At 36.3% G+C, this 13,771-nt stretch overlaps 1 protein-coding gene across 6 annotated transcripts in view; it reads left to right on the forward strand.

Moving 5' to 3' along the window:
- Window positions 1–644: 644 nt before the first annotated feature.
- LOC131693096 (mitogen-activated protein kinase p38b-like) overlaps window positions 645–13,771 on the forward strand; it is a 130,729-nt gene continuing 117,602 nt past the window's right edge. The window contains exons 1-2 of one of the 6 annotated variants that reach the window (XM_058980636.1): window positions 645–787; window positions 3,952–4,436. In XM_058980636.1, the coding sequence (XP_058836619.1) occupies window positions 4,333–4,436 (104 nt within the window). In that variant the 5' untranslated portion in view covers window positions 645–787; window positions 3,952–4,332. Of the gene's footprint in view, window positions 788–822; window positions 1,168–3,951; window positions 4,437–13,771 lie in introns of those variants that run through there. The other 5 variants (XM_058980638.1, XM_058980637.1, XM_058980639.1 and 2 more) reach the window with 5 other exon arrangements.

Below are 13,771 nucleotides of genomic sequence, written 5' to 3' on the forward strand. Positions count from 1 at the left end.
CTCTGTTGCCCACTATCGTTCGGTAGTAGTAGTTTGTTCGAGAGTCCCTCAAGTTGATCACGAGCTTGCCGATAGATGTTTTCCTTTTCTTTTTTTCTGTTCATTCTATCGTTTGTCTCGCATAGCCTCTCTTTTTGCCTCACATAGTTTAAATAGACTGGCTGCATTGACAGTACCCCCTGGCTGCATTTGACGTTCGATTTTTTGCTATCTGCCAAAGAGAATAGGGAAAGAGACGAATAGTGTGAAGCCAAAAATACCTTATTGAGCAGACCAATCGTGCAATGTAAATAAACATTACTCATGCCTGAGTTGGAGGAGATAAGTATTGTACTTCTATTAAAAAAGAAATTTGAATTTTCGTCAGAATTTAGTTCAATCGTGATTGTAAGGTGCATTCTAGAGTATATGTATGAGTAAAAATAAGCTTTAGAATTATTTCATCTCTTTGTTTCGAAATGCACATCGTTTGATAAACAAATCCATCGATCGACATACGGTTTGTTTTCAAAATATAATAGGAGTCATTTAAAGTGCCGCCTGTAGAAGCGGTTGCCAAAATTCTAGTGTTGAAATCATCATAAAGGGAGTGTTGCCGTTTTGACTGATTTTCACTCTTCGTCTCTTTCACTATTCTCTTTGCTATCTGCATGTTTCGGCTCAGATCACGAGTAAACGGATAAACGGTCATTTTATTACCTATGATTTAGTTTGTCTCTCTTGAAATCGTCAATCAACCGTCGCTAAAATTTCAGTAGTGTTATGTGCTAGTATTGTTACGAAACAGGTGAAGTGTGTTATACTCGTTGCACGACGTGTCGAATGTGTAGGAAATGATAGAGTAGGCAATCTATACGACGATTGTTCAACAATTCAGCGATGGGTTTTGTCAACAAGTTTGTTTTTCTCTACTCTCGAGAGCACAAAAACTCGTAAACATCTTTCGTTAGACCGATTCGTTTGATGTTGGATCGAATCAAAGATTTTGTCGAAGTCGCGCCCACCGGAGTAACGTCAGAAGAAATAATCAGCTGGTCAGAAACGTGTCATTGACTAATCCATGTGCAGTTGTGTTAGTGCGAGATTGAGGTTAACTCGGGTGGAATTTTTGTCAAATGAAGTTTAATCAGATGGCGAATTGTAAACATAGCGTTATATGGGTTATATGTATGTTGTCTATACAATATACACTATATATTGAGCTATTGTCGACCGGTCTCACGAACACTAATGCAGTTTCTTGGTTGAAAACACTCTACAAACATGTCAAATGGTCCTAAGTGCAAATGAGAGCCTCTCTTTGTTTACTTTCTCTTTCGATTAATACTTAAAACTTAAAAAAACTTTTCACTTTTGTTTCAGGATATATCGAAAAACTCTGATGTCGACTAGCTTATAGAGTTCTATGCAAACGATTTCACCCACTCTACTTGGGGGTTTGTTTTCCTCCAGCTGTCATATATAAAACTGTCAGCCAATTTAAACATTTGAATTAGCTCTCGTAAAGTATTTATAATAGTGTTGAAATGCTCTATGTCGCTGTAAAACTTATTCGGGGGACGTACAATTCGGTATCATGAAAATAATCCGACCGAAAAGTTATTTTCGATTTGTTTTCCTCCATATATGACAGGAGGAGGAAAACAAACCGTTTAACACACTAATACAGTTACAGATTGTCAAGTACTCTATTCTGCTAAGAGTTGAGTAACAAACGTATAAACTGCCGAGTTATTAGCAAAAGAGAAAGTAAACAAAGAGAAACTGTCATTTGCACTTAGGACCATTTGACATGTTTGGCTAGAACAATACCATTTCCCAGTAAAGCTCAGCCGGAAATGAACTGGAATTCCGGCTGGTTCCAGTTCGCATTCCGGCTCCAGTGACACAACCGATTCTACTTAGAATCGGTTGTGTCACTGGAGCCGGAATACGAACTGGAACCAGCCAGAATTCCAGTTCAGTTCCGGCTGAACCTTACTGGGTTGCTTTTACCGTCTTTGTTTACTATTTTCCACCAAGTTTTGGTGTATTATTTGTTTCATGTGACGTGTACATACATGTGCCGTAGAAAAGTCAATACCTTTCTAAATCATGGATGCCAGATCATATTTCTTGAAATCTGCACAGCCTATTTAACAGTCTGTGCAAATTTGTGTTAAGGAAAACGTATATATTTGTCTCAAAACAAGAAGTAACGACCTTTTGAGTCAAAAAATGGGAAATCTGTGCTAGTTATAGTTACTATATTCATAGTTAGACAGGAGACACTGGGCGGAGCCAATTGAACATGTCAAATACCGGAGCCAATCAAGAATGACGTCACATAACATGTTCTCTTTGGATGTATATGGGAAAGGTATTGTGATTATGGTCATAATTATTTAACTCTTCTCTTGTGTTATAATGTGTAGAGAAACGAAAAGAACCATTTTTTTCTGTAGCAAGAAGAGATATTTGCATAAGTATGAAATCACAAGAAGAGATATTTGCACAAGTTTTTTATATTCGTGCATGTAAAGTTCTTACGACGACAATGAAATTATTAAGCTATAGCTTGAACATTTACATGGGATGCCAGTGTTTTTTTTTTCCTGAAATAAGAGCTGCAAGTTTTCCGGCTTTTGTGTCCGCCTAAAGACCTATTTACACCCTCGGTGAAAATGAACGTGAACTCGATGCGCACCAAATTGTTTATTCCAATATCTCACTTATTAGTGCTTGGAAATTGATGAAACTGGAACTAAACGATAGTACATTAATATACTTAGCGAATCCATGCACAATTATTCGATATAATTGAATCAATGCAATAATATTCATATTCCCCGATCAATTTAAATATTCCACGGTGAAATATGTTCGCAGTGGATAATTCACTTGTTCACCGGGAGTGTAAACGAGACGATGGGCGGAATTGATACGGAGTGGTGAATATATATGTCATCGCTGTTCACGGTGAACGTTCGCCTTCGAATACTAGATTGCATTCTGACAAACTGTAAACTGCCAGGTAAGCATGAAATCGTTGTTCGCTGATTAAACTGTTCACGACGTCGTCCACCGTGAACAATGGAAGGTATTTAACACATGTTCACGTTCATTTTCACCGAGAGTCTAAATAGTGCTTAACTCTTAATATAGTAACTTTAGTGCTAGTCTGTGCATTATAGCAGAAAACTGTGGAAATTTGTGCATTATAGCAGAAAACTGAAAATCTGTACATTAAAGCAGAAAACTGTGGAAATATGTGCAGTTTTAAAAATCGGTGCTGTACATTGCAAATCTGTGAAACACAGATTAAGCTGTGTACCTGTCATTTCGGTTCTCAATTGACAGTTGGTCGGTGTTTAGTCAGACCGGACTAAGTCGCAAAACATCAAAAAATGAGATAATGATAACACTGGACAAAGAATTTCTACATTCGACTTTTGAAAGATTTGAAAAACGTAACCATAAACAAGAACTATGGCAACAAATTATTTCCAATTATAACGTAGAGGATGTTTCGAATCCAACTTTAAACACGTTTTTTCTAAATCAATATTTTGTCACTTAGTCCGGTCTGGCTTAACAATATTAAACATTGCACTAGGGATGCCAGGTTCACAGATTAATCTGTGTTTCACGGATTTTCAATATGCTGCACAGATTATAAAAACTGCACAAATTTCCACAGTGTTCTGTTTTAATGCACAGATTTCCACAGTTTTCTTGTACAATGCACAGATTAGCACAGATTTCTAATTTTTTTTACCTTGCGCTTAATTTTTGCCTCGCACGAAAACCAAAAAAAAAGCCACCACATCTTGTTTTCAGACAAATTTGTACCTTTTCCGTAACACAGATACAGATTTTTAAATCGGCCGCTCACAGATTTTTAAAATATCACCTGGCATCCCTGCATTACACATGTAGTATATAATATTAATTATATATGCTTCAAACCAGAAAGAGCGAAGCTGAGCATGTTTATTTCTAGTCTATTTGTAGCATGCAGGAAACGAAAGAGGTGTCTGTATAACACCAAGTCGTGAAACCTAGTCACAAATATCACACATCGAATAAAAAAGTGATTTGAGTTTGTTGTGAATCTTGGAACGAAAAGATAAAGGTGCAGCGTTACTTCAGTCAAAAGTGCTCGGTGTAGTGTAGTTGTGTTTCTTATCTCGTATTTCTGTAGATATCAAACGCCTATGTAATACATGCGGTAAGGCTGTGTCTACAATCGTTTAAAATTGCATGTCGGCAAAAGTGAATAATTTGTTTGGGAAGGTGTAAATATCAAGTAGAAATAAAATACAAGCTGTTCACGAAACTACGAGACAAATCATGCCGAAATTTTACAAGGTCGAGATCAACAAAACAGAATGGGAAGTACCAGAAAAATACCAGATGCTAACTCCTGTCGGTAGCGGTGCTTATGGACAAGTATGGTAAGTTGAAGCTTTTTAAAGTCATTCAGAATTGAACGTAAGGAATAGTGAGTCGATATGAATATCAATATAGAATGTAGAATAGACAAATGACGTCATTGTCTGTGTTTGCACACGAATGTTGTATTAAGGAATTATAGAAAGATATTTACAGGTAAATCGGTTGCTGTCATAATGTGTTATACATGCGCGTACTAACACAGATATGAAGGTTATGAATGAAAGTTTCACAGGTATTATATGGAAATTAATGAAATTGGAATTATTACGTTTTGGATTGGAAATGTGGAAAAATCACTATCCAGGTCTGAGGTACATATCATGCCGTATACTCAATGGTAGTTTTTTATACATATGTTTTGTTGACTTCAAAAAGAAGATAGGAAGTAATGGTGATAGTAGTAATGGAGACTAATTTAAATATATCGGAAAACGTTTCAATAAAGCAAATCGCTCTTCATCAGTCTAGTAATTTGGTTACAATAATTTCCGTTGTTAGATTCTGCTGTCCTTTGATTACAACCCAATAATTGGTCCATTGGCTGTTTTTGTTTTTTATCCGGGCGTTTTTATTTGCTAAATAGGAATTATTTTTTATTCAATTGAATTAATCCCATTCAAGAAGCAGGCCCTTAGCCAAAATATTGTTTTATGAGGGGCTTAAAAAATACAGCATAAATGTATTAATTCTGACAAATTGAGATAGTCACTAGAAACTGAATGAAATTTTGAAAAGTTCTCAATGAAAACAATTCCAAATCTAAGACAATAGAAACTAAAAAATCGGATATTTGGCAAAATCAAGGATGCAGTTATATAATGCGTCTATTAGCCAGGCCATTTTTGCAAATTCTTCGATCTCGAAGAGCGCCGGGCTGAAAAAGTTTCCTTTTAGCCTAACAAAAACACATTTAAAATTTGAAGCCGATCCAAGAAAAATTAATGGACCCGAAAATGGATTAAAGTGAACCAAGCAATTTTATTGAAATTTTGAATTTTTTCGCTTATTTCTTTATATAAACTATTTTAAAACCAGTAAAATTAATATGAAATTTCATATATAATATTTTCATGTCGTCGGCCAAAGAAAGTCTGGGTCCTTGTAATTTGAAATTGACGTCTTTAAAGTAGAGAAGAAGTATTACTGGGCCGAGATGGCTTCATTGTGGGATTCCGGATTTAGAGAAGAATAATGCAGACAGTCCTTAATGCTGATTTGGAGTTGCATTCATCGAGATAGGAACGAAACCAGCGCAGGAGTTGTCTATGAATACCGAGTTTGTCCAGCTTCGTTATTGCGATATTATGATTGATTTTGTCGAAGGCCGCAGATAGATCCATGTAAATAGCATCGGTTTGCAATCCGTCAGTGAATCCATCGAGTACATATGATGTGAACGAGGGCAGGTTGGTCGTTGTCGATCGTTTGGGCATAAAATCTGGTTGTTCGTTTGCAATGTAATGTTTGCAGTTAGAGAAAATAGGATTCAAAACAACCAGCTCGCATAGTTTTGATCTGAGACGAGACATGCAAATAGAAAAAAATTGAACGTCAAATGCAGCCAACTGGAGACATTTCGCTGCTTTCCAGCAGGAAAGAAATGCTTCAGTAGTGAGTGATAGCACAATTCTGCACGAAGACTCGCCGAAATGGCTCAAGAATCCCACTGATGCACTTATTAACAAAAATCGAAGGAACACCCATCAGGGCCCGGAGAAGGAGATGCTTTCAGCTTCGAACTTGCTGCAAGAATAGCAGCATTATCGACGCAAATTCGGCTGATGATTCGTCCTAGAGAAGGACGTACATTTTTCGATTTTTTATACGCGTTTGTTGCCAAAATATTGAAGCAGTATCAATCGTTAATCTTGCACTTTCTTTTGCGGATAGTTTCACAAACGCATATCGTAGAAAAATACTTCCAAAACTTGTCTGTTTGATGGTAATTTGACCCTCATAATTTAATGTGTGATTTGTTTTTCATCTGCTTTACGTGTTTACACCAATAAAACAGTCGAATCCATTGCTTTCTAAAATAAACAAATTCAGTTTCGTATAACTTCTTTGTTACACTCAACGACCAATACTCAAATGTTACAAAATTACACAAGATTGTATGACATTTACATTTCGAATGTGACTTCGATTTCTGTACACCATTGTAACTTCGCGCAATTAGGTTAGGAACGGCCCTCTGCTAGGCGGCCATTTTTTTAAGCCTACATCTCCCGTTGTAAAATTCAAAGTGTTACCGATATTATATGAAACCGTTTGACAACGCTGCCGTGCACACAAAAAGGTATTCAGCTTTTTGTTGGTGGCTGCGTCCCCAAATGCGCACCCCACTTTGACAAGTCGTCCGTCCAATGTCAATTTTGACAAATCATCAGTCTTGTCAAATTTGACAAACCGTCCTTCAGATTCAATTTTTTGATCGTGGTAGGCGTTCACTTCTGCTCTCAACTATAATTGAACGTCAAATATAAATAGTTTTTCAGTTGAAAAACTAAACTGATTTCGGTACGGATCCGCAGTCAACTGTAGTCCCATTAAACAGCGGCACTTAACTCGAAATGTGGATACAGAACATCTGCTATTCAAAACTATTCGCTACTCACAATCGGCATACAAAAATCGGTCGACCAATACGGCAATTAATCAGTCTTGTCATGTAATTGGGCGATTAGCAAACTGAGTAAAACCAATCAGCGATACTCAATCTAGTCGAAACTAATAAGTCAGGTGAATTGCAACCGATTTCTTCGGTAAACGCAGATGCAGCTGTAGCTGACAATTATCAATTCTTGGTGCAAAATTTTGCTACAAATTTGTATTCAAAATCAGGTGTGAACAAACATTGTTTAGGTCTAAGTTTAGGTACTTTATCGTTAGAAGATGCTTTTCCGGGTAGTTTAAAAGCAAGTTTCGTGTGCTATTATTAGTCAATTTCATGTGGGATGAATTTGGGTAAGAGAAGAGGTTCAAATCGCATAATTCTCTCGACACTTTCAAACAGCTGAAAATATGCTTATAAATAAATTCACGAAGAAATTAAAATCATCGAAAAAGGCGTTTGAAAATAAACTAATAAATTTTAAATTTGACGTTTAACGTTTATTAAGAAAATAAATAAGCAGGATACATGATAGCCGTGAAACTCAAGGCTGATGAGACCGCTTGTCAAAATTGACACCGCTGACGAGTTGTCAAAGTTGACACTGTACAAACGACTTGTCAAAATAGAGTGCGCATTTGAAAACGCAGCCACCAGCAAAAAGCTGAATTAAGGTTCAAGTTACCGTTTTTAAGCATGTGTTAGAATTGAACGCTTGGTAGTGTGCGTAGGAAAATTTGTGTTCAGCTTTGCCACCGGATTATCCATATAAACCTTTTTAAAACTCTAAAAGAAGAATATCAGTCGATTTATTAGATCATCACGATTCAATTAATGCAAAATAGGGTGATGTGCCTATTATGGCAGTAGAGCCTATTGTGACCCTATTTTGTACCCCTTGGTTTCGAACCAAGCATATAAGATAATGACACTATCGATTTGGCTAAAGCAGGTAAGAAAAAATAAGCTCAAGTTATATTCTTTATTTGTTGTGCACATATGTATTTGGAACTATCCTCTAAATCCAGCTTTTAATTAAAACAAAATCACCTTATTGAAATATCTACTAATCCGCCTCACTCACGTAGTGAACCGAAACTGGATGCAACGGCGCTTAGCAAAATAAACACTTACGAGCCAGCATTTACCGCCTTATATCTCGTTATTCCAGCACAAATATACTAAACATTGCACTGATACATACCTTTATTTTAGCTGGAGAATCTTTTTACGATAATTTCACTTTAAAATCACTCGTCAAACACTAGAATAGGCCTAGTGTTATAATAGGATAAAACTAAATACGGGGGTTCCTATTATTGGCATGTTTTGCTGATACACTACCACAATCAAAACCAACTTTTTGTATCCATCATACAGAAAAGAATCACCAGTGCGGCCAAACCAAAACATGAACTTGTAAATATAATGTAATGCAATTTCAGGTATAAGTAATCAATTACTTCAAGTTATGCAACTAATTGTTGATTGCAGATATTTTATTTTCATCTGCAAATACAATTCGGATCAGAAGAAAGCAATGTGTGATGTGAAACTTGTCATTCCAGTTGCTAACCTTCGAATGGTTTTTTTCTGCGGGCGCAATTCTGGGCGCTCTTCTACTAACAGCTGATGAGTTTCATTGATGTGCGTGATGTTTACGTTTGTTTTGAACGGCTGAAAAAAGCAGAATGATTCGTTTTACAAATTACACGTTGGCGTCCATGATCTGGATACCTAGTTAGAATCGACGCAATTGGAATATGAGGCATTGCGTTTCAACTAGATTGTTTTTCGATGAGGTGGAAATTGGCACACCCATGAGGCGATAATTGGATCGTTGAGGTGGGAATAGATGCACAGAATAGAACATTTATTTTCATTTATGCTGAAAATTGAGGCAATTCTGCTAAATAAGCATTATATAGATGTTTAAGAAACAGTACACTGATACTTTATGCTGAGAAAGGTTATAGATAATATGGCTTCTTTTAAAGTTGTTCAAAAAATAGTGGCGACCCTCTCCCTAATGGTGCCAAAATAGGCTCATCACCCTACCTGTTGGAAAAACCATCGGCTTAGCTGGATGGTGCTTTTGAAAAAGTGGCTGTGGTTTTTTCATTGCGCAGTTGTGTTGCGTACCCCCGCTCGGTGTGGTAGTGTGAAAAAAAATCACAGCCACTTTTTCAAAAGCACCATCCAGCTAAGCCAATGGTTTTTCCAGCAGGTATTTTGCATGAATTGAATCCTGATGATCTAATAAATCGACTGATATTCTTCTTTTAGAGTTTTGAAAAGGTTTAAATGGATAATCTGGTGGCAAAGCTGAACACAATTTTTCTTACGCATACTACCAAGCCTTGAGGTAACTTGAGCCTTAACTTCATAACCCGGGCTCGTACGCACCGGCACGAATCTCGTTTTTGCTTGATCCCGAAACTGAGTCAGGTTCCAATCGGAACTGTTGTCACTTATGGCGTTTTTGCTTGACCCTGAAACTGAGTCAGATTCTAACCCCAACCGCTGTCACTTCATACATTTTAACAGCAGTAGGGATAAGAACCTGACTCAGTTTCACTTCAAGCCAAAACGACATTAATTTATTTTGACATCAATTATAACCAGGTTTTGATTTATGCAACAGATATTATCATTACAGTTGAAAACAGAAAATTTGATTAGCGGCAATTTGTAGTTTGCCAGTTCAATGCAAATGCATATCGCCGGAATTAGTATGCTATATTCGCACAACTATACGTTATAAAACGCACAGATTATTTATTGGCTTAGGCTGTGAACCATTTGGCGATTTTCTTTAACTTTTAGTTAAAATTTGACAGTTCGAAAGTTATTTTCTCTTGAATGGAAAAATTTAACCGAGAGAGCGAACCATTTCAAAAGTTTACATATGGATAGTTATTTAGAATTGACAGCTGCGATGACCACAAGTTGGTAGAGGTGTGAACATTTGTCGATATTTTAAAATTAGTTTTTTTCTTATTACATTAAGTATGACAGTCATAGCCACGAAAAGTAAACATCCACATCCTGAAATAACTTAAACAAATCTTAACACAACACGTTATCGTTTCCATCTTTATCCCTTAATTTTGTATTGAAAAATACTGATAACCTCAATTAGATACAGGAAATGTTTCCACATTTTTATTCTGCATCATGGGCAAAATTTTAACCATCGAGCTGTCAAATTTAACTATCGCTCTGTCAATTTTAACCATGCTCCAGAGTAGGGTTATTTTGCAAATAACTTTCGAAGTGTCAGATTTTAACTAAAAGTTAAAAATTTCACCAAATGGTTCACAGCCTTAGAACAGAAGACAAATCGAGGGTTGCTAATAATATTCTCGCATGTAGCGCACAGAAGGAGCGGAGCGCGCCTGAACATTGAAAATTACACAAAATCCAAAAAAATCTAAACATACACGGTTAAATAAAACAACCTGCAGCATAAGTTCTTTTAACTTACTTTTGAGTTGTGCGTCGCTTTCGCACTTATTAGTGTTGTCAAAAACAAAACGAGAGATTCGACTCAGTCGAGGTCTTCCGTGGAGGAAGGTACTTTTGAGTTGTTTGGGGTATACTCAAAATTAGGTAAATTCAACTTAAATTTGAGTATAAAAAACCTATCAATGAGTTGTAATTTTTGCCGTGGTTAAATGGAAACTACCTTCAACACGGTTTACCTAATTTTAAGTTCCCCACGATACCACGAGATTGAGTCAAAGGAACTCAATTTTAGGTAGTTTTTCGTTTCCGTGTATGTACATCGCCACCCTCTAAGAACGGTTGGTTTCAAAATCGTCCAATGAAGGACGTTCGTTGGACCAATTTGGACAACGTCCAAATAACCGTTCAACAAACGTCCATCGTTGGACCCGTGTTGAACGATTTTGAAACAATTTTTTGGACGTCTCAGTGGGCACATATCTTGCGTACATCATATGTACGGCGATGGCTTTTGTACATAGAGTGGTAGAGTTTCAACTCGAACTACAACGTGCATATCGCATGATGAAGTTAACACGCAGAAGGAAATGGCTGCGAATTGAGCCTACGTAGCAAAACTTCTCACTCGGTGCGGTGTACAGACAGACACTGAATCATGCCGATATTCCCAGGCCAGTCACATTTGAATCGTTCGGCTTCTGGATTGCGTACGAAAATTTGAATCATTTTTCCGAACCAACAGTTTCGCTCCCGAATATGTTCGAAGCAACCCAGGGACAACTTGACAGATAGTGCTTGTTTCATATATGTACCACCGTTTTGATGGTGGCGCTAGTATGCCTTCTCTGTGCGAGTACCACTAACAACGAAATGAAAAAGTTTCAAGAGAAAAGCGTGTTTCGTTACGTGTGTTATGAACACCGTCAATGTGTCTAGAACAAAATTTAGAAAAAGCATATTTCAAAATGTGCATAAAGAAAACTATTGTTAGAGAATAAATTTATCACTAACTGGAAACCGTCAGCAATGTTACATAAATCTTATTATAAATTTAGCTGGAGTTCGTTGTTTTTTGCAACCGGCTCACCTCCTTCCTAAAAATGTTTTAGTTTTCTTGTTGTGTGAAGTTTGTAGTTGGTAAATAATTGGTGCTTTTTTCTGGAGAAATATAAATGAAAAATATTTTGGCCAATGAAAGCACATCATTAAGCTTAACAATTCGCGAACCTACGACACCTTGTTTCAAGTTCATTAAGAACGTCAAGAATTCTACACTCAAAAAAAAAGTAAACGTTATGCCTATTGATTTTACACATAGATTTTTGCAATTAACGGAGGCATATAGACACTATTTGCTGGCACATAAACCTAATGTGTGTATTTACAAGAAATATTAATCTTACATTCACATTTCATAACTATTAGGCACATAAAACCCCATTCTATAACAATATGCACATATAACTTATGTGTGTGCATACATTGTTTATACAGTTGACACCTAGAAGGTATGTGTGCGCGTGATAACAATAGCATTTCTTCTTCATATGAATTTTAAGCGGTTTGAAGCAAATAGAATTAACGTTTGGATTTTGATCGGGAAAATAAACAATATATGTAGGATTTTGTACCAATTTAGCAAAATTATTTTTAAATAGAATTTGTGTGCTTTTATCAGAATTCTGGCAGCAAACCGATAGTGCTCGGTATCAGCAAGAATGCTGCCAGGAATGTACAATTTTGGTCGACTCCTGCCAGAGTTTTGTTCGACTTTTGCAATTATTCTATCCGGTAGAGATTGCGATGGTTCAGAATTATTCTGGCAATTTATTCCAGTCTGAAAGAAACCTAACGGAACGGCATCTACCTGAGGATTTTTAAAAATTCAAAATGGAATCTGTGTTTCTGTTTAACTTTAGCGAAATGAGAAAAGCTTCTAATATGAACAGCGAAATAAATTTGATGATAGAAATGCTTAAATTGTTTATTTTTTACAGATATGGAAAATAATATATGGGTAGCGTCTTTTTCAAATTTTGCTCCATTCGAGCCGCCATGACATCACCAAATCACCACAAAATTTGCTTGTGAGTTCAATATATGGGAGCTGTCAAGTTGTCTCCGGGTTGGTTCGAAAAAACAATTAGAATCGGTCAACAAACCATTGAGATATGGCCTTTTGAAGTAAACATTCCAACTTTTATCTATTTTTTAATTTACACATTACATTTAGCGTTTGGTAGACAACCCCATTTTCATATTTTTCAGTGCACCATGTAAATAACACCTTTTGTACATTATATTTATGTAATTAAATGGTAAGGTTTTCCTTTAAAAACCGCGACACGTATAAACGATCTAAATAGTCAATGGACAAACATGGATTCACGCTTGAAGTCTGGTAGAAAACCCATCTATGACCGCATACCACATCCAAACCGTTATAACTTTCGATTCCGTCAATGAAATATTCTCAAACTTGCAGGGGATATACTTGATTACTATATTTTTCGAATGCCATGTACTAAATAAGTAGACAAATATTTTTTTTGTTTATAGAGATAGGACCAAACCCGTGGGTGTTTGCTGGTAGCCTTATGAAACGTATCATAAAACTTCAAAACGCAATATCTCTCGAATCTCTCGATGGATCATTTTGAAATTCACTGAGAAGATGCTTGGATACTATATCTTTCGAATGCCGTATGCCAAATTTATGGTCATTTTTTGGTTAATAATGGTTTTAGGAACACCGTGCCTCGGTTTCCCCTACTGTTCGATGTGAACCGATTTACACTGATGATTAGAAGTTCTAACTTCTGGATATATTCGTTGACTGGCGTCGCATTACGAAAAGTCGAGTTATGACGTGCTTTTACTATTTTTGTTCAGTACTGAATTACTGAATCGACTAACTGGAACGAAACAAAACCAAGCAGTAATTGATGCCGAAAGTATCAAAAGCGCAATCGATTAACCGAAGATCAGAAGAGTCTAAGCAATAATTACATAGTAATAATAGTTACTTTTATGAAAGTCGTTTAAATTTATCTAATTATTCCACTCTCGGTCAGTTCTACAATTCTTTCTTTCAGCCTTTGTATTTGTCTCTTTTAGTTTCAACGCAAAATCATCATAATAAAATCATATGCATATGCAAACACGAATTTAAATCCACTGCATGATGACGTTTTGTTGTGTTTTCTGTTAAATTGCAGCGAAACAAAAAGAGAAGAACAAGTTGTAAAGAAT

This window comes from Topomyia yanbarensis, chromosome 3 (genome assembly GCF_030247195.1).
Source record: "Topomyia yanbarensis strain Yona2022 chromosome 3, ASM3024719v1, whole genome shotgun sequence".
Lineage (NCBI taxonomy): Eukaryota > Metazoa > Arthropoda > Insecta > Diptera > Culicidae > Topomyia > Topomyia yanbarensis.